The sequence below is a fragment of the Desmodus rotundus genome, chromosome 8 (genome assembly GCF_022682495.2).
Source record: "Desmodus rotundus isolate HL8 chromosome 8, HLdesRot8A.1, whole genome shotgun sequence".
In the NCBI taxonomy this organism is placed as follows: domain Eukaryota; kingdom Metazoa; phylum Chordata; class Mammalia; order Chiroptera; family Phyllostomidae; genus Desmodus; species Desmodus rotundus.
Window position 1 is genome coordinate 72,848,758 of NC_071394.1, and position 26,707 is coordinate 72,875,464.

Genomic DNA, 26,707 nt, shown 5'->3' on the forward strand with positions numbered 1-26,707 from the left:
TGTTGGTAAGGTAGTAGAAATCTGAATTTTTCTTTTCATGTTGGGCCTCTTAACTATTTCTAAAAATTACTCACAACCTAGTAATTCAAATCCTTTTATTCATTTTTAAATGTTCAGGACCCTTACACCTTGCTATCTTTCCTGTAGAAAAGACCATTAGAGCTACATAATGTGCATAAATAAGTCTAGTAAACTCACTTGACAGAAATGTGCTGCTCAAAAAGTTATGAATGAAGAGAACTTTGCTAAGACTCCTAAATAAAATGCATGAAAGACACTCCTTTTAATTATATTAAGAATGACTGCATATGCTCCCCTAGTAAAAGCAGCAATAACAAAGACTCTAACCACCACTGCCTCCAATCCCAAATCTCATTCCAGGGGTAACCAGTAGAATTAGTTTGGTAGAGAGTCATATCTACCCTTTCCTAGGGCATTCTCTTTTTTTAAAAAAGTGATTAAAACATTTTTTTTCCTAGGACCACTCTCTAACAGCCTCCTACTTCAGCTGCCTCATATGCCCTAATTTTAAGTCATCTCATTTTCACACTTTATAAACAAGGTCTGAAGAATTATAGTACTGTCAGGAGATAAATTTTCCTTAAAGTTCAGGCTCAAAGAAGTCAATAAAAAGAGACATATTTAGGGCAAGAGCCAAGATTCTAGTATTGATTGCAGCTATAACCTTGTGCAAAGCTACTTACATATTTTAAACACAGATCCCACCCACTTATTTTAATAGGGCAATGTTAAAATTAGATTTTGCTTGCACACGTCCACAATTTCTATTGTTTAAGAGCATGCCTATAGAACAGCAACTACGTGCCACAAGAATTTTGAAACATGCAATTCCCAACTGTACCCCAGCCAGGGGTACTGACCTCTTTTCTCTTAGACTGTCAAATAAAAAAAGTGACAACAGCCAACAGAACAATAGGTGTCCGGTGTGAATGAATCAAAATCATACCTATTTTTTCACCAGATTGGCAAAAAATATATTTTTTTGGTGTGCAGCAAAATGTTAGTGATTAGTTTTTGTGTGCCATGAGATGAAAAAGGTTAAAAATCACTGCTCTGGAAGGTAGTCATTCAGTGGTCTTTTAAATCTAAGTCCTTCCTTTAATTGCTGGGATTAAGTAGGTAACATTTGTAAAAAAAGACCTAGTGACCTTTTCATATAGTAATTTAAGATTTATTACAGCTGACATTATTCACTTAAAAGCAAACAGAAAAACAACCAGAACAGAAGTTCCAGTTTCAAGTGTTAAAATGCAGCCAAAGCTCTAATACTGCAAGGGGGCAGGGGAAGAAAAACTACAAATGCAACCGCAATTTCAGCAGAAAATTCATATGAAAAGATGTGTGTCTATCAAATTGAGTATTTCAAGAATCATTTAAAATAAAACAAATGTATTACTAAAAAATATAAACTGTAAAGCATGATGAATTGTGATAGCTGGGCAAACAGGATCTTTAGAACATAACTGATCTCGAGTTATGCTTTGGATGTTTTTCAGAAATTTTCACTGTAGTGCTTCTGACCGATAATGATGACTGTAGCTAAACCATGAATTTCCATTGTGGTCAATGTAAGGACACATCCAGGGCTTGCGTCAGGCATATTGTGGACACTCACGGAGACATGTTCATTATTCTACATGGATGGCCCTTGCTAATTCCAAATGCTTAAGATCATGCACACCCTCGGTTATGTCTGTGAGACGCCTCTGTAGTTTCTCTTTGTCTTCCCACTCTGCTCTAGTAACACATTGTTACTATTGATTCTTTAGAAATGTTTAGAGTACAATCTTGAACTCTGTAGAAGCCATAGAGATAGCAGGGTATCTGGTTTTAAGTCGCTAATGTAGGATATTGAGCTTTGTGACCAGGAGCTGGGGACAATCAATCTCTCTACGCCTCAGTTTCCCCATATGGAAGATAGGGCTCTTCCTACCTATTCCATAGGATTATTAAGAGCGATAAATGAGATATGGGATATGACATGTTTAGTCCTGGCAGTCACGTCCGCAACGTTGCTCTTTAGCTAGTACCACATTTATGCCAGTAATTCCTAGTAAAGTTTTAAGATATGGCCTAATGCTCTACAATAAACATTTGCAACACGCCCCAGGCTACCAAGTCAGTTGAGAGACTGAACACTGCTACCTCTCCCTTCTGAAGTTTCTCAGGCCATTCATTCTAGGAAAGGTATTACCACCAACAGTTAAGAAATCTGGACAATGGAGTTCAATCAAGTGGGTTCAAATCCTGATATACCACATGGTTCAGTGACTTTGGGTGAGTTCCTTAACCCCTTTGTCTCAGTTCCCACATCTGAGACATTGGGATGCTGGACTAGCTAACCATGCCTGCTATTCTAACAGGTCTCCTACGGAGACACAGACCACCTGGATTTAGGAGTCACACTTTTAAGAGCCTTAATAAGTGTTCTCTAAACACAACACAACAAGGAATCAAGAAAGATGCTGAGTGTTCTTTAGGAATGTTTCTCAGCCATTTTTTTCATCATCATTCCCATAAGGACCCTTTTTAAAACTTTTTTTCCCTGAATACCTCTCCTCATCCCTCTCCCCATGAAATTTTAACAGACACCCCCTCACACACAGGTGGCAAACACAAGGTCTGAGGGCCGAATCCGGCCCTCCACCTTGTTTATTCCAGCCCAGCATCTTGTTTCTACCCAGAGGCAGCGCCAAATTCATTAACCCTTGTTAAGGAGTAGTTACATATATACACTCCTAAAATTACATTCGGCCCTATGAAGGTAACCATGAGGCTGATGTGGTCACCGGTGAAAAAGAGTTTGACACCCCTGATATATACCATGTATCTATTTATGTGCTTACTATGGCTCCTTAGAGGACCACAAACCATTGTAACATCTAAGACTTTTTATCCTTCCAAGAATCAATTTTTGCCCCTCTGGGGGCAGTATAACCACTGCTGCAGATGTATGTTCCACAGGCCTCATCATATGAAAAAGAAGCTACCATTTAAAGTCAAATTAAAGAGGACCACTCCACTTTTCGATCCTCATTCCTAAGCCCCAGACCTTGATATTCTCCTTAAGATGCTACCCTGACATGCAGCAGTATGGAATTATGAGAACTATGCAAATGAAAGGAAAGGGTACCTGTCAATATGGCTTCTTTTCACAGCAGAAAATGAGCTGAGCAGCTGCCTTCTCATGTAAATCCATAAGATGACTTCAGTGATTGCCAAGTAGCACAATGACAAGATATGTGGTCCCCCCCTCTCAAACCCGCATGGTACAAGTGTCCATGAGCACAGCTGGCCCTGACCACCACATGAGGAAATCAAAGCACCCTGATTCTACTGTACCCCTAGGCCACATAAAAATGTCCGTGTGGTCATAGGAGAAATCATTTCCATTTGGTGCCAATGTTACCAAGTGAATGTGTGATCAGAGCAGATGTTTCGGTGTTTTCAGAAAAGTGGAATTAATTCATAAGCTTAGCTGTGTCAAGGTTGAATAATTTGTTTTAGATAGTTGCTCTCCATGTGTCTGCTCTTTCAAGTGAACCACATCTAAAAATCTAAGCAAAGATGACTTTCTTAAGCCCACATCTTCTTACGAGTTACTAGTCACTAAAGGCAGTGCAGATAGAAAATGGCATCTTAAAATTAATAAACAGGCACTTACAAAGGTTTTTGCATGACGTAGCCTATGTTGTTTGACTTTACCAACAGTGTAGGACAACTCTAAGGAGTACCCAGTTGTGCCAGCCCTGAAATAACTAAGTCCTTGCCAACAGGGGTCCCACACAGCATGAGAGTAAACAGGCCGCCAGCCAGTGCGCACTCCAATGGGGGCGCACTTGTAACACAGGGACAGTTTCACTGCTGTCAAACCAGTAGGAAGTCCCCATTCTGCCCAAGGAAGAATGAAGTTTGAAGCCACATTCTCAAAACCAGAGCCAAACCAGAAAGAAAAGAAACTGTTTCTTTTGTTCTATTTGCAAATGTGAACAAAGAGAAAGATATGGTTTATGACTACCTGAGCAAAATTGTCTACTATGTTTCTTCAGACCTCACTGGCCACACAAAGCAATTGCGGGGTTGGAAATCACCAAGGTTTGGAAGACTGCACTCTGTGAACAGCAACCCCTCCAGGATCCCCACAAGGGAGGAGCTGGAAGCACGGAAGGGAAAGTTTCCTGTGAATTTTTTTTTTTTTCTGCACTGTGAAAATCTGCTTCAAGTAAACAAGTAGTATGTGAAATTTTTAAAAAATAAATAAAAAATGAGAAATAATTATCTTATGTGTGACACTGAACACATCAAAGTGATACTACTAGGAGACTCAAAACCCTGTAGGGAAATGAGGTCTCACTTTGAGAACCTGGAAACTGAGTCCCTTGTCCCCTTGAAGAATGAGGTGGCCTTACACACACAGAATTTGATCCAAAACCAAAAGGACACCAAAATTCATAAACAGTCCTGAAATCAAGGCTCACAGAATGCTTCTGTGACTCACATTTGTGATGAAAATACATGATGGCCCAAAGACCAACTGAATGAATATGTGATGGCCCACAGACCATGATATTAGGAGAATTCTCAGATGTCCTGTCTTATGAGGACAGTGCCTCTAGCAAAAGACTCCTCTAACCAAGAAGCCTGAGGCAAGCTGACCCGAGACATGCCAAGTCTGTACCTGCTTCTTGAGGCCACCATGATGCTAATAGTTCTGTATTCCCAGCTAAATAAACCGGAATAATATCTAAATGCATAGTGAGCTGTGGGAGTATCCCTCCTGCTATTCTGTGACCCACCACCCCTCTATAGCTCCACACACCCTTTTATGAGAGTCTTCATTATACCTAAAACATCAGCAACACCTTGAAAATTCTACACCAGATAGATTTCATAAGTTACATAGAAAGGCCAGCAACTCAGTCATCTGCCCTTGCCCTCATTAGCAAAAGCTCAAGGACATTGGATATAGAATGGGGGACAAAAAAGGATTTGAATCCTGACTCTATAGAATAACTATCCAAATGGGATGTCACAATATGAGATGACTACCAAATAAATGCCAAAGTACTCTGGGTTTACAATGTAGTGGGCCCTCCTGGCAAAAGGTGTTTTTGTATTTGATGAACAGCAAGCACATTTCTAATTCTGCAGCAATCTGCCTAATTCCTTGGATTGTCTGAGATGATGTGGAAAAAAATTAAAATATACATTCTTACAAACTACTTAGAATATCCTAAAGTTAAAAAAATTTTTTTTAGTTTTATATTCATATAAACTTTCTCCTAAGCAGAGCAGGAAATTTCTATTGTTCAATCTCACTCTCATTCCAGAGAAATCTCATATACAATCTCATTCCAGAGAAAACACCCTGCCTTTAAATTTTTAAATTCCAAGGTGAAGAAAAGAGGAGAGAAAGGTAAAAGTCCTTGGCAAGTCTCTACAAATTTCTAAACAGAAATGTTTTTAAACTATAAACTAATAATGTTCTAAACCTATGAACTTTCAGGGTTCATGCTGCAGGAAGGAGTAGGAGAGAAATTTTGATGAACTTGCCAGTCCAAGATCAGAGCAAACAGGTGCTCCAATAATCAGTGTTAGACTGATGGGACAGTAAAAACACATGCTTAATGCATGTGTAAACAACAACACAGCCCTGGCTGGTGTGGCTCAGTGGATTGTGCACTGGCCTGCGAACCGGAGGTTTGCTGGTTCAATTCCCAGTCAGGGCACATGCCTGGGTAGCAGGCCAAGTCCCCGGTGGGAGGCACACAAGAGATAACCACACATTGATGTTTCTCTCCCTCTCTCTTTCCCTCCTTTCCCCTCTCTGAAAATAAATAAATAAAATCTTAAAAAAAAAACCAATTAACACAGTGGCTGGTATGCAATACTTCTTCAGCTATGAGACCTGACGTGTGTCCAAAAGGTCTATCCCTGGGTCCTCTGCTTTTGCTTGAAAGAAGCTAGATCAAATTTCAAACCTCAGGTTTGTATGACTCCTATGTCAACAAAACCTACCTGTGGAAGAAGCTGCTTCCATTAATGGTTCTTTTTTTTAAACACTTTCATATCTTTTATGTGAAATATACAAGATTTATAAAGGCATATGTCTCTATAAACTAAGAATCAGAAAATCAGGCAGAAAACATATAACTCCATTTGAAGGTACAGATGGTGCCCATATGTGATTGTGATAGGAATGGGCAATGCAGATATGTTTATGAAATTAAAATTACCATTAATGGCTCTTTTTGATAATTCATAATTTAAAATATAAGGTGTATTCACTATTGCAAAAAAACATTATGCACTATATTGGTTAATTTATGATAAAAAGCATCTTTAATTACAATACCCACTTGAGTAAGGGTATTCTTAAACCCAGAAGATATGACTAGTACTTAAATGTATAGCAATACGTCTAATCATTCCATGTCGCCCAACATCAAAATCAGTAACAGGACTAAAGTCGTCAATTAATTAAGTCAATATAGAAACCAGAGGCTGATCTTGCAAACCTTCATGAATTTACAGGCTAAAATGATGACCACGGGAAGGTAAATAATGTAAATTTCCAACCTCTAATACAAATTCCAAAGACTAGACCTAGTTTACCAGATACTGTGAACAATTTTTAAACATGCTCTATAAAGCTTCATATTTTTAAAGCATAACTCTGCCAAAAAAAGGGATTAACCTGAAAATACTAATTTAGTTTCTCAAATTAGTCATTCAACCCACTGAATAGTATAATGTTGGTAACTTGAGCTAACATGTGTGATTTTCTGTCAAGTTCCTGCAAACCAGTGGAAGACGGAGAGATTTAGCCAGGGTTCTCTAGAACATGCTACACTTCCACCCCCACAGAGCAGCAGGTGTGTCTCATTTCGGCAAATTTAAACCTTCAAAAAATAAATGAAGAGTTTACTCAGGCCACACTATCAGAAAGTATTTATTCAATATAGTCTGTAACATAATGCACTCGATTAGTATACTTGGGGTTACTCCTTCCCTGGATATGCAAATTCATCAAAAATGGTCCAAGATTAAACACTCTGACTACTTTTGCCATTAACATTACTTCATAAAATTATGCTTATGATTTAAAAGGAGAAAGAAAAAGACCATATTTATCTCACCCTTTTACAATAAATATTTCATAATATTTTTATACACAAAACTTCCAAAAATATGTAAACCATTTTTATAAAGTACCAAGTCTTTAAGTATCTGAAGCAATGACTTATGATAATCTCCTTAAAAATGTTATTTGAATTTCTTAGAATGTCATATGACAATCATACCTTTTTATTTGGTCTCTCACTTAAGGTCGCTCGAATCTGTCTAACTAGCTGTCATGCATGTCTCATTGCGATGCCAAGAATTCTTTCTCTTCATTTATATGACGCACCTCACTACTTTGTATACTAATGTATAAAAATACACACCTTAAGAGATCAACTATATTTAAGATGAAATATAAATTTATCAATTGCTCATTTTTAGTTGGATTAAGTCTCCCAGTTCTAATAGTTTACTGAACTTTAACTTGGGGCATTTTTACGGCACACCTAAAGTGAGGGCTGTAGCTCAAGCCCATATTATCAGTAAATGCAACATATGAGGAAAACCACTTAGTATAGATTTTAATTTTAATCATTTTCAAAATAACATTTTAAGTCATAAGACATTTAGGAATGATATCCATTTTTAAGATGATATGGAAATGGTTCAACAAATTTTCATGTGGGTAATTTTCCCAACATGGGGCATAATATCATTAATAGGAATATTGATCTAATTAATATACTTTAATATAATATCAAATATTACCTTTGAATTGGACATAAATTACTACTAGCAGAAACCCATGTTATCTCTTCTAAAAGCTGTCCTTCAGATCTAAAAAGCTGACTATTACAGCGAATAAAATAGACATATTTTTCCACATATTATTACTAATTCATACAACTTTAAATATTCCAAAGTATAGACAAAACAATGATTTCTATGAACAGCAGACAATTTGTCTTAAATAAATCTTAAACCTATAAAAGCTTAGTGACTGTCAATCTTCACCAAAGCAAAAGACAAAAATGTAATATATAATCTATTTCCAAGACAAAACCTTGCCTTTACTTGGGGGAAAGGGGGGAGATCAAATATCTATTAATTGAGGCAACATCTAGAACTTCAATCACATAAGAGTAAAATTTCTATGCCAAATTGTTTGGGTCTTTTTTGCCCTAACAGAATTTTAGTTGGTTCTTTACATGAAAGAGTTTTATTACTTCATCACTACATTTTTAAAGTCTTTGCAAATAAAAAACAATTTTACATTTGACTTTAAATTTGTTTTGAAGAATCTCTTTCCTACTTCCTGGTTAGGGTTACATACTGCTTCCCAATTATAACCCATCATCCCTTCCATTTGCTTTAATAATAAACTTGAAATAGTGGGAGATGTTTTGTTTTTTTGATCACAGAAATGAATGCAGAGACCAACAATGAATCACCGGTGTGTAAAGTTCACATTGTGTAATGAACAGTAACAGTTGAGACTTCAGAATGGATCAATTAGGTGAATAGGTTAAAAAAATTTTTTTTAAGTAAGGGAATTTCTCTTACTTTCTTTGCATCAGTCATATTTAAAAGTCACAGTGTTTATCTTTAAACTAGGAGTATCTCCCAATGGGCTGTTGACACATATGAGATGGAATTCTATTCTTAAACTTGTTACAATTTCCCTGTAATTAGGAAGCTATATGTCCGGATGGAAAGACACTAACAAACTCCTGCAGTTTTCACCCCTCCAAGAAATGAAAGACCCAAAACAGACAACTCACTGCAGTGAAAGCATTATGTGCTCTGCTTATTAAAGCACAGGAAACTCTTCTATGGTTTTATATCTGAAGGGACTTTCTAAAAGAGTCAGATTCTATAGCCAAAATTATTTACTAAATAAAGAAGAAAATTAAAGAATGACCATGGAACATATTAGGGAAAATATATATATCAGTTATTAGAAGAGGCTCATTTTAGATAACCTGTGCATTTTTAAACTCTCCAAAAGAAAGATGGAAAGATTGCGCTAGAGCAGACACACCTATTCCTAATCATGATTTTTCATGGAACATCACTCTTACCCCATTAAGTGGGAGTTACCACTAACCTTACAGGAATTTGCAAATATAAAGACATGGAGGAATTAATGGGGTTGGCAATGACAAATATGATTCAGACAGGTCAATATGACCAAATACACATTCAGATAAATAAAATTCCTAGAAAATGTAAAACATTGGTTTGGCAGAGGGCTTGGTCCAACCAACAAGAGTGACGCTCACATACCTTAAGGACTTCCATCGGCACCTGGGTGGCAGAGGGGAGGGTGGTGGGCACGCAGACGTTTATGGCTGGTGTCTGACTCACGGGCACTCTCTGTTGCATGAATTGGGCCACCTGCAGCTTCTGCTGCTGCTCCCGGCGCTCCTGCTCCTGCATCTGCTCACGCATGAGTTGCTGGCGTAGCAAGATTCGTGATGTCATACTGGAGGAGCTTATCGGAGGCTTGGAGGCCCCAGGATGCTCCTCGGAACTGCTGTGGAAAACCAAGAAAACACATATTTAATTTCTTAATGAGATCCTTCATTTGCATTTGGGGGTACCCTAAATTGCACAAAACTATAAAATAAGCCTGTGCAAATATAATCAAATTTTGAGCAGTACTCTACATAATTGAAAATCAAGAGGTGACAGGACTGAAGTCATTATAGTTAAGTCAGCTTTATTACATCTAGGCATTTTTATCATGTGGCTTACACTGGATTTTTTTGTTTCTGTTTTTGTCTTGTTTTGTTTACATTTTATACTGCATGTTACTCATCACCACCAAATATAGCACCACCATACAAAGAGACAAGAAGCAATGAATCTCAATGGAACCCAGATTTCCACACTTAAAAATTAATTGCTTTATTTGCTTTTTCATAACTGAATCTAACCAAATAACTACTCCTACATGTTATCCCAATTCCTTGAGGATGTCTAAAATGTTTAGTAACATGGAGTACTTTAAAGAAAAGGTCAATTTTGTCAATGGGGAAATTTTTCTAAATATGGGGAGTGAAAATCATTAATAAAAGAAGCATTTGGACAACAATGTTAACACTTAGTCTTTGGGAAAGGGTGCAGAAGATGAGCTGGTTTGACACCCCATTTCTCCTCTGCCTGGTTTTCTTTGTATTGTTTTCTTCTTCTGATTCACATTGGCGTGCCCTCTCCTATATGCACTCTGTGATTTCCCCACGAAGCCTACTTCTCATGGTTGGGTACTTACTCTTCCCAAAATTATTTAAAATGCTTAGATACTAGTCATAAGTTAAGAAAAAAAGACTTCCTAATTTTCTCAGTATGGTTTCGATTGCTTATCTTGTCAGCTCCAGGACATCAAGTTTTTAAATCCCTCTTTGCCTTAGTCAACACGCCCAGAAAAGAAGGATAACAATAGCTTTTTTGCCTAATTACCCATTTAACAAAGTGAGAGTTGTTTCTTAAGCTTCTGTTGCATCATTATACTTTAAAGCCCTAGCTCATAGAGATTTTGTGAGGATTAGATAAAGTAATAAAATAATTCACATAAATCCCCTATTACACAATGAGAACCATGTAGTACTGCCTCAATAAATAGTCACTGTTACTATTATCACCATCTAGAAAATTTAATTGTGTTTAATTTCTAGCAATATTTTTTCTAAAAAAATGTTTAGGACAATATAAAATTTTATCACTTGGAAATGGAGAAAAAATATTTGAGAAAATATTCACTCCTATGTAAGTTACTGTTCAAGGGAAGCACCTTCAGCTTCCTTTCTTGAGTATAAACCCCAGTATTGTCTTTACCTTCTAACAGAAAAAAAAAAAAAAAAAAAAGCCTGTCAATCACTGACTATCCTCACAACTCCTTCAAGCTCTGCAGGTAACAAAACACGCTAAAGGATGACAAATGTTTGTGCTACACCTGCCCACTGTTCCAGAAAACTACATAAATAAAAATCATCCTAGCAGTTTACTTGTTACTCACCATAGGAAATGGTTTTGGTAAATTGTGATAAGTCCATATAATGTAATACTATGCAGCCATTTAAAAGGATATAGAAATATATTTATTGTTTTGAATAAAAATTATACAACATAGTACACTTATTTTATTCATTCTTTAAGACATACTTATTCATTTTTTTGAAAAGGACTTAAAATTTTATTTTTCAATTACAGTTTACATTCAACATTATTTTGTATTAGTTTCAGGTGTACAGAACAGTGGCTAGACAATCATATACTTTACCATTTGTGACAGCATAGATCAGGGGTGTCAAACTCATTTTCACCGGCGGCCACATCAGCCTTGCAGTTGCCTTCAAGAGGCCGAATGTAATTTCAACTCCTTAACAGTTACGCAGTAGTTACATTTATGCAGTCCTAAAAATATTTTGGCCCTTTGAAGACAACCACGAGGCTGATGTGGCCCCCGGTGAAAATGAGTTTGACACCCCTGGCAGAGACGGATCTAGAGGGCATCATGCTAAGTAAAATACAGACAGTCAGAGAAAGACAAATACCATATGATTTCACTTATATGTGAAATCTAAAGAACATAATAAGTGAACAAACAAAACAGAAACACTCGTAGACAGAGAGAACACACATGGTTGCCAGAAGGGAGTGTTTGGGGAGCTGGGTAAAAAAGGTGAAGGGATTAAGAAGTACAAATTGGTAGTTACAAAATATTCACAGGAATGTAAAATTCAGTACATAAAATGTAGTCAATATTATTGTAATAATTATGTATCTGTAGTGCCAGGGAGTATTGGTACTCCAGTTGTAGTTCTGGAAGTAGTGGGGGGAACATAATACAAGGTCTGTCCAGAAAAAGTCCAGCCATTTTTAATGTAACAAGAATGGTTTGTGCAACACTGATGTAACCCAGAAGCCAAGGAGAGTGGACTGGAATGCACATGGTATGAACAATGATGACTTCACTGTACTAGTCAGTGGGGGTGTTAAGTGCGGCTGAGTGAGCACGTATACTGTGTGGTTGTCACATTCAAAATGACTGAGCGAGTAGAACAAAGAATCTGCATCAAATTTTGCATTAAGCTTGAACATTCCTCCGTGAAAACTAGTCAGATGATTCAGAAGGCTGCAGTTATGGGCACCAACAACATGCCTGCTCATCCATCAGTTCTGGTCCAGAGTTTTTTGGTGAAACATCAAATCACCCAGGTAACTCAGCCCCCCTACAGTCCAAATTTGGCACCCTGCAAATTCTGGCTTCTCCCTAAACTAAAGTCACCTTTGGAAGGCAGCTATGCTCACCACTATACCACCAACGCCACCTAAAGTCACCTTTGAAAGGGAAGAGATTTCGGACCATCGGTACGATTCAGGAAAATATGATGGGGCAGCTGATTGTGTCTGGGAGAACTGTGTGAGGTCCCAAAGTGCCTACTTTGAAGGGGGCTGAAGCATCATTTCCCTGTGTACAATGCATCTTGTATCTTGTATCTTCTTCGATAAATGTCTTTAGTTTTCATATTACATGGCTGGATACCTTCTGGACAAACCTCATATAATAAACGTAGAAAAGCCAGGTGCAAAATAGTATTCAAGACATGATCCAATTTTTTTTAAATGTTCACTAATGAAAAAGCATAATGATAATATCACTCTGAATCATTGCTGGTATACTTATATTATTACAGTCCTTTAAGAAAACAATAATACTATCATAGGCTGTGACATTGTTCATACAATTTGACTCAAAATTTTATTAGTGGACAACTTTCCTAAGAAAATAATTCAAAATGTAGAAAAGCTGACATTACAAACTATTTTCAAATTGTGTAATATTCTCAACCACCTAAATCTGTCCCTTAATATGAGAACACTTAAAAAAATTATTAGGGAAAATGTTGGCCAAAGGGTACAAACTGTTACAAAATGAGTAAGTTTTGGGGATCTAAGGTATAGCATGGAGGTTGTAGCTAAGAATATTGTACCCTGTACTTGAAATTTGCTAAGAGAACTCTTAAATTCTTCTCTCTACAAAAAAAAAAAAGGTGTTGTTCAGCTTGATTATAATCATTTCACAATATATGCATTATCAAATCATTATGTCATATACGTCAAATATATACAATTTGTGTCAATTATACCTCAACGAGACTGGGGAAAAATGAAACCATTTAAGTAAGAGATTTAAGCATAAAACAGTTCTAAGAAAAGTAAATCATAATACATGAATGATACATGAATTTAACAATATAGTATTTTTTAAATGTACAAATGTAAAGCAAAGAGGAAAATGCACGTCATGGGAGTAAATTAAAAGGCAGGACTCAAAAATGTACTCACACTCTAATTTAAAATAAGGAAAGTGAGTGTACGCTAACACACATACGCACAGGACCAGCAGGGAAGGCTAAAAGATGATCATAGTTGCCAGAGTGGGAGCAGAATTATAGGTGAATTTCTTTTTGGGTTTTTTCCTCCTAAGTTAAATAAAACCATAATGATTTCTCTCAATGGCAGAATATATGCCACTAATTTAAGAACACAAAGAAATGATTTGAGTGATCAAAGTCACCATTTGGCTAGAAAAAGGAGAGTAATCCATCACAGACAATATTTTGACAGTAAGATGGGAACGCAGCGAGTCTCTAGCATGCTGGTTCTCGTGGAAGTCTTCTGCATCCCAGAAGAGTCCTCTCTTCTTCACAGTGACACACACAGACTGAACAATGTTGACAGGCCGCTTATTATCGTAAAACCTTATACTCATCCACATAATAAAAGCAGCCATCACTGAAAACAACCTATTCACCTGGTAAAGATCTACTAAACGACAATCAAAACTAAAATGTACTTTCCTAAAGCAAGAAAAAAAGGGCAGGAGTAAGGGGTACTATTTTAAACAAACAAAGAAACAAACAACACTCCTAGTATCCAAAGCCTGTCAAGTTAAAACATTCCCAGAGAGCTGATCCTTCTGATGAAAACAGGAGCAAACCTTTGTGCTCTAGCAAATGCAGCTGTGGAATAATCGCACTAATTAGCTGCTCAAGAGAAGCCATTGGTTGTGATACTGGCGAAAAATCCTTTCAATTAACGGTAAAGCATTCTTGAGACATTTTAAATTAAGATTATGAGTTATCAACCACATTAAGGCCACAACAATTTCATTTAAAGTATTTACTGAAATATCCATTAGGAAAAAAAATTAGATAGTAGACTTGCATTAATAAAAGAAAACTCCACTAAAGAAAACCTACCAGAGCTCACTAATTGACATTATTAATAAATCTTCCAAAAATAAAGTGCAAAGGAAGACTGCGGTCACTTCATTGCACACACTCCCTGTGGGATATTTCTACGTCATTAAGACAACTCCCATATTCTCACCTTTACTTTCGATCTTTTAACATCCCTTTCTCTTAGAAATAATTGAGTCTGCAATTATCACCTTATAGATAAAAATGAAGTTACCCAGACTTCCAAATGTTAGCAAGACAAATGAGCATAATGTTTTAAACTCGTAATTGAGATGAGAACTTTACAGGTGACCAAAAAGCTCATTTTTAAAATAAGGACCTGATACACGCCACTAATGGTAAGCAAGGAAAGCTGCCCAAGTGCATTTAATTTTAAAAGCTAACTGATTTTATCCAGGGCCAAAGAAGTTCAATCTGCATTAGATAATCCTAATTCCATGAGTCTAATTCCTTTTAATCAGGTTATGTAAAGGTCATTTATTCAACAAATAGTTATCGAGTGCTTCCTCTGTGCCAGGTATTGGGACTACCTTGTCTCTAATCTCACATATTTTAAAGCAATGGCCATATAATTTTTATGAGATGCCTTAAAATTAAGTCAATTACTATGATTATCTGACACTTATCTAGTTCCACGTGGGAAGGTATACATCTCACCATAAGAAATCACCTTTTGAAAGTCAACTAAAGGGGTGGGGAGAAAATGCAGATAATTGTAATTGAACAACAATAAAAAAAAAAAGGAAGAAAGAAAGTCAAATAAAGAGACAAAGCTTTTATTGGCACTTATCAGAATCACTAAAGCCAGACACACAACTTCCTTGAGAATTGGGAACTGCTGAATAATGACACCAGCAGGACTGATGTCAACTGGGCTCAAATTCTATTGGGTTGGCCAAGAAGTTCGCTTGTTTTTTTCCGTAAGATGGCTCTAGTAGCAGTTAGTTGACTTTAACTTTATTCAAAACAATTTTGTTAGACTGTACTGTGATAGCTGTCATATCAGCGGCATTTTTAAAAAACATCAAAATTAGTGAATTTTTGTGTAGCCATGTTACACAACATTTTTGGCATATTGTATTTTACTATTTCAAGAAAAGTAAAAACACAACTGGAAGGCAAAAAGATGATTTGCGTAGTGTATGGAGAGGCTGCTGTGATTGATCGAACATGTCAAAAGTGGTTTGCAAAGTTCTGTGCTAGATATTTCTCGCTGGTTGATGCTCCACGGTTGGATAGACCAGTTGAAGTTGATAGAGATCAAATTGAGACATTAACTGAAAACAATAAACATTATACCACATGGGAGATAGCCGACATACTCGAAAGATCCAAATCTATAAAGTTATTGTGAAAATGAAAAAGTTATTGTCTTTTGTTTTACAGAAAAACTCAACAGACTTTTTGGCCAACCCAATAGTTCAGTCACTGGTGAGCAGTGATCTTTAAGGAGCCATTACACTTCTCTGAGCCTCTCCAAAATGTTCCTCCCAAAGGTACTGTGTTGATTGAGTGAGTGAATGATAAAGTGCTCGATCCAGCAGCTGATGTATATGGACACCAAGTAACCACTGATACCTACCTGGTGGTCATGTGCTCCAGGTTTCTGGTATATTCCTAAATTCAAATAGTTAATTCTACTGCCTTCATTAACCACTTAAGAATATTAGCAATTCCATTAAATCCATTACCCCAGCATCCAAATGATATTTGCCTGACTACTCCTCACCTTTGACACTGATGCCAAATCCTTTACTAGGCCTCGTGAACAAGTCTCTGGTCTCCCCATAAGGGTCCCCATCCAGGGTAGGAAACTGGTGGTTGGTTGAAACTTGGTCTAGGCTGAAGAAGGAGCTGATAAACTTTTCACTGCATTTCCTCTCTTCATTTCCTCACACAGAATCCAGCTCTGCCACTTACTAATCTATAATTGTGGCCAAGTTAGTCCATCTCTGAGCTTTGATTTTTCTTATTTATAAAGAGTGTCTGTTGGCATTGTGATGATTAAAATCTATAATAGATGTAAAAAGCTAATAAACACAATGACTGAAACGTAGTCTAATAAATGGGAACAGAGTTCAAAACTTAGTAAAAAACAAAAATTAAATTATGAACATACTACTTCTTTCCTGATGCAGGGAGGTGATTTTGTATATGCCTATATGCAAGTTTGGACCATAGCAGATTCATCTTTTAAGGTTTAGGCAATCCATATTTAATTCAGAGAACTTCACAGCTTTTCAGAGATGAAGAGAAAAGATTATTTCTCCTGCAATTATCTCCTAAGTTATAAAGTAAAAATCCTAGCATTTTTCTCCAGGAAAAATTAATATTCATTACGATCATTCAGCTGATAGAGTTCAAAGCCAAGCATTTGCTGCACCAGGGCACAATGTATTTCTGTCCAGGAAAGCACAGCGGCTGATGTTCATATCCACAGTGAAGACACAGAAAGGCACAATACTGTCATCTTCATGAAGTACAGATGAGAAAGCTATGTCATGGGTAGGTGAAGCCACAGGAGTTTCCAAATGCACAAGGCTGGCTATCACAAAATCAGCTGAGTACACTGTCTAAAATCAAAATGTCCAGTCTCCACCCCAGAAATTGATTTCAGTTAAGGTCAGTCCCAGGCATCAATATGTCTATAAAAATTCTGCAGTTGATTCGGATGCCTGGCCATGTTCACAAACTAATATTCAAACACCCAAGATCACCCAGCCATTAGTAGGAGTTGGGACATGAACCCACATCTCTGAGTCTAGGGCCAGCACACTTTCATCCATGTCTGAGGAAATTCACATTCCATTCCCACCACCAGAAGTATGACAAGAGTTCTAAAGAGTCCTTCCAATACAGTATCAACATGTGGAATGGGATGGAATGGGAGGACAACCCCTGCCAACAGGCCATAAACCCAGACAGACAAAAACATCAGTCCAGAAATTGCCAGTGGATCTTTCTGGTTACTACTTTATCATAACTAAAAGGAACACACAGGCTGAATCTATGGAAACTGCCTCAAACCAGTTAGTTCTGTCAGCTGAAAGAAATTCTTAGGAGTCTTTTGAAAGTGCTTCCAAGTGCACAAATCACTGAAGTAAGAGTTGGTAAATGGATATGTCTTTTTAAATGACACTCTAACATTTCAGAATGATCAGCACTTCCATTATCTTAATCTTTCCAGTTAAGTAATCACTTTGTAAATGTAAGGATGACTTTTTCACCATGTACAGTGGAAGCAAGTACCGATAAGAAAATATTGAAATTGAAATAAGAAAGTAAGACATTGTCACTTGTACTTAAAATAGCTGAGAATGTAACCTATATAAATGTGAAAGTACCACATTTCAGAGATTGGCTTCAGAAGTTGAGATCTTCTGGAGTTTTGTCACTGCCAACCTTGCGTTTCAGTGGTCAAAACAAAAAAGAGGAAACCTGTCAAAATTCCAGCATTTCCAACGACATTACCAGCTCAAGCAATAAATACTACAAGTTTCTGGTACAGAGCAATTAAAATAGCTTGCAAAGTATAGCCAGTCTTTATCCTCTTCTTTCTTTCAAAAAAAATATTTGAATGCCTTCCAAAGGCCAGGTTATGCTGAACATGAGGGATATCACGGTGTCCAAAGTGGACAGTATCCCTGTATCTTTCATTACACAGAGAAGGAAAACCTACTCAAAAGTAAGAGCTACCAATGATATATAAGTTGAAATCTGAAATCTGTATTTTTCAACACCTGAACCCCAAATCACTGATAAAAATTGGAGGGTTATTCCTTGCCCTGACTGGCGGTTCATTTGGTTGGAGCGTCACCCCATACACCAAAAGGCTGTGAGTTCAATCCCCAGTCAGGGCACATACCTAGGTTGCAGGTTCATTCACCAATTGGAGCACATATGGGAGGCAAGCAATGGATGTTTCTTTATCATATCAATGTTTCTCTGTGTGTCTCCCCTCCTCTCTCTCTAAAATCAATAAACATATCATCTGGTGAGGATTAACAAAAAAGATTATATTCCTTAAGCTGGACCTTCAGCAGGTACCATTAAGAGTAATCTCAATAATTGATTAGATCAAAATCAAGAGAACCTTAATAATGATCCCAGTACATCAATATGCTTCAAAAAAAAGAGTACAAAAGAATATGCTGAGGCACAGGAAGAAAAAATTAGAACATTATATGTACATATATTTTATCCATTATTTTTTATTTTCTATTTTTGTTCATGTTATATATAAAATGTTAGTACAGTGGCACATATATACAATTTATAAAATAAAATAAAAATATGTTGAGAGAGTTTGCTTGAAAAAAAATCTTTAACTAGGAGTAATGACCAATAATTCTTAAGAGACCTCAGTAGTATATAAACAATGTTTTTCCAGGCAATTTTCATCAACAGAATTTGTTTATGTTGGTTATTTACACCACTCCCAAAGGGTTTCTCATTTCTACACACTCCAACTAAGAAGAATGTCAATCTCTTATAAAAAAATATTTTCAACCACAGATGTGAGGATGCCATTTTCTCCCTTTATGACCACACCGATTTCCATTTTCCACAGATGCCACTATCAGGTGGCACACTCTTAATACTCAAATTAATATTCAAGAAACTGTCTCTGAGAGTCACACCATCAAATGGTTCTAAAGTAGATGAAGTTGAGGTGCCCCACACTCAAGCTTTCTGTCTTTCATATCGAGCTTCCTTCTACTAGACTGCACTCTAGAATTCTTGCTTACTCTGTCCCACCTTGGAATTCCATTCACACCTAACTGCCATGTTTTAAAAGGATCCGAAAAACTCACCCTGTCTGAGGTGTATGTAATTGATACGGAATGGCAGAATACTCCACCTAGAGAATTTTAAAAGGAAGGACTTTTTAATGCAAAACTCTTGACAATCTAATAACAGAATTCAGACGTCAGTGTGGAAATAATTGCAAAGACCTTTTTAAAGACAGAAAGCCCATCCATTCTTACTCAAATAATTTCCCAGGCACAGGGTATGCTCTGTATACTTGTCTAGACAGCATCATAACACGTTGGAGAAAATGTAAAAGCTTTACACTGTCATTCTTAACAACTACCACATGTCTGCCAAGTTTGTAATACTGAGTGGAAATCAAGACAAAAGCGCAAACTATGGTCTCAGGAGCAGTCAATGAGTACACCTTTCATGGAGTAGGAGGCAGCCTTACAAATAGTGATGACTTATGGTGGTCACGTGTTTTTTTTATTTAATGTTTTTACTAATCTTTACTGTATTTTTTCATTGCCATTTCCTGCCTTTATACTTCCCTCCCCCGGCAATCACCATATACTGCTGTCCATGGCCATGAGTCCATTTTCCTTTCTGCTCAATCCCTCAACCCCCTAACCCCTACCCTACTGAACCCCCTGCTTAGCTGTCATCCTGCTCTCCATCTATGAGTTTTACCCTTTGCGACATTATGGATGTACCTGGACAACATTATGCTAAGTGAAATAAGCCAGTCAGAGAAAGACAAATATCATGTGATTTCACTCACACGTGGTTACAAGTTATTTATTCCTGTCAAGGATCCTGTCCCACTTCTTTCATAAAATACCCTGATTTAACTTCGAAGAGCCAGCCTCCTCACTTTCAGTTCATGAGGTTATGGTGCCCCATAACTCCAGACATACGGTGTTGCTACTAACTCCAGACATAGAAACACAACCCAGGCTGTCCATCAAATTGGCTTGTGCTACAAGACGGTCCAATAAGTCAGACCTTTGCCTTTGACTAAAATTATTAGGGTAAAATAAATCTATTTATACCACAGTTTGAAAAGATGGTTGAAAGTGAATATGGAACTTTCTGGGCCTATCTGGGCGGGGAAAAAAAGCCAAACTAGATGAAAAAGTGAGTTGAAATGTGAGTTGAAAGAGGAAACAGAGAACTGAGAAGAATGAAAAACAAAGAAGGAGCCAATGTTTGGATGACAGTGAACACCTAAACCAAACCATCCCTGACCCCTTGATAATCCTCCATGTTGCATATTGATTTACGAGGGCTCCATTTTTGCTTAAGCCAGTTTGATGTGCTCTGGTTTTTGCAACATTTGAGAAAATAACAGATATTTTGAAAAAAATTACACAAGTTTCAGCCTAAGAGCTACAACTTAAAACAATCTAGTATCCATTCCCCTATTTTCTCTTTGTTTGCACAGGTATACTGCTACCTACAATATTCCCCAGCTTTCCAGAAACTAGACTAGCTTCATGCCTGAGTTTTGCCAATGAGATTTAAGCAGCAATGTCATGTGGTACTTCCAAGAATTCTCCTTAAAAAGATATACTGTTCTTTAAAACTTCTGATGTCATGCCCCCTGGAATTTGGCTGTAATGGCAAGGGCTCCAGCTGCTATTTTGGACCATGAGGATAAGATGAGCCCCCACTCCCACCCCATAAGGATGGAACTGGAATATATCTGGTTCTTCATGAGGACAGGGATTTCTGTTTTATTCATATATAGATTCCCCGGCATGGAGAAGAATATCTGGCACATAACAGGATGAGATAATTATCTGTTCAATGAGTAATTTGGTGTCTCTATACTAACAAATACCCCACCTCATAAAATCAGATAATACTAGAACCTTAGTGTTGGAAGTCCTTTATTCAAACCATTTCTTAAATCATTCAGTGACGAAGATACATTTTACCAACAAGATTTGAGCTCTAAAAACTTACCGCATTTCCTTAATTCTAAGACAAATTTTCCCTTCACATTTTAAAACTTTCCAAGTCAGAACAGATCTTATAATCAATGTACATGTTTAATAGAATTTTCTCCTCCCCCCAACAGTTGCCTTATAATCAACAGGAAATTGGACACAGGGAAATACACTTGATAGACACATACTGGAGGATGGAGTAGCACTGGACTATTTGCAGTCCCTCAAAAGCTGAAATGAATCATACTTTGGGTAATTCAGAAATATGGGCTTGTAGAGACCCATCAATAAAAAGTCAGGGGAAGAAATATCAATTCATTCAGTATCTTAAGTGAAAATCCACAGAACATAACCAAGAAAAAGCACAAGCCCTGGGGCCAGACACCTAGGCTGAAACCCATTTTTAGTTCATGACTTCACCTACCCAAACCTCAATTTTCTCACTTATAAAATGGAGGGAAAAAAAGTACCCCTGCCACAGAGTGCTTATGCGAATTAAGTGTGTTAATGAATGGTAGATGACATACCACACAAACAATACTAAAAAGTTTGACTATGATTTCTTCTCCACTGTGTTTTAATTCCTGCACTGCCACCCTCTGAGTACCTTAGCATCTCATGACTAGTGAAAACTGAACTTATTTTCTAGGAAGCCAAAATATTAGAATGTTGCTATGGTGTTCCTTCACTTTCCTAGAAGAAAATACAAGAGAAACAATTAATTCACAATGTGTGTCCTCCCTAAAATAACAGGCCCAAAGAAGTTAATAGGCAACACAAGTCAGTGAACAAGTTTTTCCAAAAATATGTGCTAAGAATTTCATTCTGACAGTTTGTAGGGGAAGTATGCTCCTGTGGCAAGTATTTTAGTTGACCAGAACAAACCATTCAAAATTCAAGAAACTTCAAAATCATTAAGCAAAAGGAGTTAAAGTTAAGAGTTAATTTGGGTGTACATTCAATGGTAACAGCACTACTTTTCTTATGCTGCATGAGAATGACATGTTTTAGCCATTCATGACATCTATTAATTTGTTTAAAATTAATATATTTTTTCTTTTTATTGTTGTTCAATTACAGTTGTCTACATTTTCTGGGGTGGAGGGGTGGGGACAAAATTAATATTTTAAAACTTACTACGTTAAGAAGGACATTCTTATGGACTATGAATCACTAGGGGCAGCTGTCATCTCACCACTGCCTGATTTACAAAGCAGAAATTTAAACATTTCTAGCATGATCATATTTTTAATCCATAACTACATATACTTTGTTCATAAATATGCTCTATCATTTTAGAGAGATAAGTAACTAAACTGCTTCAATGACATGCAGAATGAAAAAAAATCTATAAAAGCAAACTCAATACAGCAAAAACAGCACAAGAAATTAGAATCATTTTAAAAGCTTCCATAAGACTTTTTAAAGATGTATCTACTAAACATTATAGAGTTTAACCACACTTAAATTTGTGGGAATTTCTTTCTTAAGAATCGGATTCTCAAAATAGTTCATCTACGTTTAGTATTTTTCCATTATTCTTGCCGTCTTCAAATGCACCTTCACAAGCTGCTGAACATAATGCTCTCCTGACTCAGTGAGAACCTCTCTCATGACCCAGGAACGTTCACTAAATAATTATTAAGCTCCAGAGGTGGCTTTTGCATAAGTTGATTTGCTTGAATGCCTATTCACTTAGGGACACAGCTTTTAGTATCGTTTTCAAATCTTATCACCTAACATTGAAAGTAAATGTTAACGGAGGTGCTGAGAGGTATCATCCATTCTCCATTCATCATTTCTCCATTTTAGTATGTCTTTGAAACTGACTATTTCACACTTGTTCTACATGTATATGCCAGGCAATTGATTCTGATGTTCCTCTCAAAGAGAAAAAATTCAATATATAGAAATGGAAAGGAGATGTTTATTAATGCAACCATCACTATTCCATAGTCAGGAATAAAAAAGGAGAAGCAAAACCCCAAAGTATCTGCAATGGGACAGTTCTGACAAAAGTTATCATTACACACACTCTTTTTCCTGAAGAAAATCAATTTTCAATTCATAACAAAGCTGGACTACAGTCTACTTTGTAGTCATAAATCAAGCAGTTCTCAGATTTTTCAAGCAGTTATTTTTCGGCTTTATTAATTTAAGACCAACATTCAGTTTTTTGTTCTTTTTTTTAAGGCAAAGCTAAGAGGCTAACATTTCAATTCCCTCACAAATTCACTGTTCTCCTTGTCATACCTACCTCCTAGAGGTACAGCTCAAGCTGATTAAAGCCACAGTCACAAAGTAACAGTTCCAGTATTTTTAACTCCCAATAAAACCTTCCCTTTATCTGGCCTCCCCCTTAAACGCCTGTTAAGTGGCCCCAGGATTATTTCCAGAATAAGACTTCACTTACAGATACAAGCTTTCAAAGGCACAGGGCATGAACATCTGAACTCTCAGCGCCTCCATCTTTTCCCTGTAAGGTGTTCTGCAAGCCCTTGGCCAAAAATGAAAGTCAAAGTTAGTTCTGGCACTGGCTGTGTCACTAGGGGTGGCTCCTGATAAGGCCCTGGAAACTCCAATCCAAACACAGCTCCTGCTAGAAAGGTGCCTGGTGTCTGTCTGCAACAGCAGACCTGTTTAATCCAGTACCTACTGTACCTGCAGGACAAAAATGCTGCCTCACACTGCAAAGGGGCTGTGCAAGGACCCAGGCACCAGCAGAGACAGGCAAGCACTGTGGATGCTCACTTAGCCCTTCCCAGTGCTTGTAATAGATGAGTCTTGTGGTGCCTGAGCCTTCTTATAGAACTTGAAAGGAGAGATAATTTTACATATCAGTGAATTTTTAACACTTACTTAATAGAGTTACAGAATCAAGGAAGGTTGTGGGGTTGCTTGTGCCCCTTCTCAATTGAGGAGATCTCAGGCATCAGCTTATCACATACCTCTTGCAGTTTTGCAGGAATGAACAGGCGAAACTGGAGCTGGAGCTTGATAAACTGTACACACTCTCCTGCTGACAGTCTAGAGATCCAGACAGCATTCCTTACCCTCATAACTCAAGAATACAAGGAGGGCTGTCCTTGCCCAGTCCTGGTGGGAGTCAAGGGCAAGCTCCTTCTCATCGCGGTTACCACCTTTTAGGACATAACACATCTTTAGGCCATAAATCAGTGCATTCTTAGACTGTCATCCAATTAAATTCTGAACACACTTGTATACAAGAAGAAAAAAGAACCCCAAAATACATGTTCTTAAAAGACACTAAAATTCTGACATGAAAATATCAGTATTATCAAATACTGAGGCAGTTTCTACAGACTCAGCCCACCAAAGATATCCTGCAGAGAGATGAAAATATGTACCTTTCTCCCTACACACAATTCAAAGGTCAGAACAAAGACATCTGACACTGACTAGCTGTATACCCTGGGCAAGTTACTTCACCTCTCTATGCCTGAGAGTTTGTCTCTAAAGTAAATGGCTGGAAAACAATGCAATCTCTATAACCTATAATCAATCTCAAATTCCATAATATAATGAAATCATCTTTTTTAATTTCCCTTTGATAAGAGGAAACATCCATCCAGGAGTCTCAGACAAGCTATTTCTAGCTCTTTTTATTTTGTTCATTTTTTCATTCATTCATTCTTTGGTTTAATATACATTTATGGAATACCTACTTTGTCCTGGGCACTGTATAAATTCTAGGAGTTTAAAGTGTAGTGGAACCCACATATTAAATAATCACACAAATATATAATGAAACATCTGATACTTGCTATAGGGAGCTGGAAAAGCTTAAAATGTAAGGGTCAAAAAAGGCTTCCCTTAAGGCAGGACCTCTGGGCTGAGATCTGAGTCGGGGTAGCAGTTGGAGGGTACAAGGGAGAGTTGCATGGAAGAAGAGTTTTCTGAACAGTGGTGGGAAGTTAGAAGGAAGTACCATTGTGGCTGAAGGGCACAGAGTGAGGAGAAAGTGTGGTATCCATCAGGTCAAAGCTGTGATAGACCCAGACCACGCAGAACCTGGTAGGCCAGAAATGGGTTGTTGGTTTGGATTTAAGAAGAGCAAGAACCACTGGGAAGTTGTAAACAGGAGAGCAATGGGCTCAGATTTGACTTTTCAGAAAGGTCCCTCTGGCTACTATACTGCAAACCAACTGGAGAAGGGGAAAAATTGGCCACTATAAGTCCTGGTAGGAGGCAGTGACAGATCATGGGAGGAGGGGCCAGAAGGAAAGATGGGCTGGAGAGAAGTAGGCAGATGACTGTAAAATTAAAGACCAGTAAGTAAAAAGAATGGAGGTGGAGAGAGGTAATCCAGGCCCCAGATACAATAATTGTATTCGTTAATCACAGTTATTGAGCATTTCCTACATGCCACATATTTGCTGGACACTGGGGTAAAAGATGACTCAGATGCTACACTATTCCCTTTACAAGCCTCCCCGCCTAGCACAGTAGGTCAGAAAAATTCACAACACAGGCTCTGGTGTCAACTTATCCAGGTGGAAATCCCACCACTTACTAATTCTGTGACCTTGTCCAAATTACTGAACTTTCAGTGCCCCAGTTTCTTCACCTGAGAAAGGAAAAGGCTAAGTGGCTACCCCACAGATTGCTGTTAGAAATGAAGGAAATAACATGTAATGTGTCTGGCATAGTCTCTGACACAAAGTAAAGTTCAATTAAAAAATAGCTCTTATGATTATGATTGTACTCAGGTCTACTATCCTGTGTAGGAGACCATTCTGCGTGGCGGGGGCCCGGCTCCCACTCGGAAAGGCCAGTGGAAAGTGAGGTCTGCACACAGGAGCCACGCCCAAGGACAGGTTCTCCTGAGGGGAATCAGGCCTGCATTGTACCTAGGCCGCTTTGACACTTGCTTTTTGCTAAAACTCCCTCACCCTGAATTGAGGCAGCAAACATTTACTGCATATCTTTAAAGTAACTTCCTAAAATCTATGCTAAACCTTCCAAGGATGAAAGTAACCAGTTCAACCACTTTTCCCTTTACATTTGCAAATATCCTTTTTTGATATAATTAGCAACATCATCTCCTTTCTTTTCTGTGAAAGGTAACCACCTAAAGCAAACCTGTGCATAGCAAAGAGGACTATCCTCAATGTAATGTACCCAGAAAAGCAATAAAAGTCTGTCAAAGCAAGGGTCCAGGTGCTCTTCTCTTGAGAGAGTGGCCATGTCGTCCCTTTTCCTCCACAGGACTCGGTAGTCTGTGTGAATTTGTCTCATCTCAGCCACAATGCCACGGACACTGCAGGCCAGTGTCCACATCAATCCTGGATTCACCTTTACCAAAAATAGAGCAAGTGGGAGATCAAGAAAAATAGAAAAGGCAAGAAATTACCATATCAGCACTTTTAGGGGATTATTTTTGCAAAGCCAAGCTGGACTCTCCTACCTGGGTACTGTTTGTAACTGCATAAAGTTATAAAGTACCCAGATACATTTCAGAACCAAAACCCTTATACACAGGAAGAATCTGTACCCTGCATGAGCTCTCAAATGTAGACCATGAAATGACTGACATCAATTCCAGGCCTTCCAAGGGGGACATATTATGGTGACAAATGCTCCCCTGGCACGTTCAGACAATGACATCACCCGGCTTTTTATCCT

The 26,707-nt window shown here is 37.6% G+C and overlaps 1 protein-coding gene across 13 annotated transcripts in view; it reads right to left on the minus strand.

Moving 5' to 3' along the window:
• Positions 1-26,707, minus strand: part of MITF (melanocyte inducing transcription factor) — a 237,878-nt gene that overhangs the window by 81,940 nt on the left and 129,231 nt on the right. For 5 of the 13 annotated variants that reach the window (XM_024556645.3, XM_024556644.3, XM_024556642.3 and 2 more), the window contains exon 2: positions 9,373-9,622. In XM_024556645.3, coding sequence (XP_024412413.1) covers positions 9,373-9,622 — 250 coding nt within the window. Of the gene's footprint in view, positions 1-9,372; positions 9,623-18,219; positions 18,324-19,168; positions 19,216-23,474; positions 23,800-26,707 lie in introns of those variants that run through there. The other 8 variants (XM_024556643.3, XM_024556641.3, XM_045192212.3 and 5 more) reach the window with 7 other exon arrangements.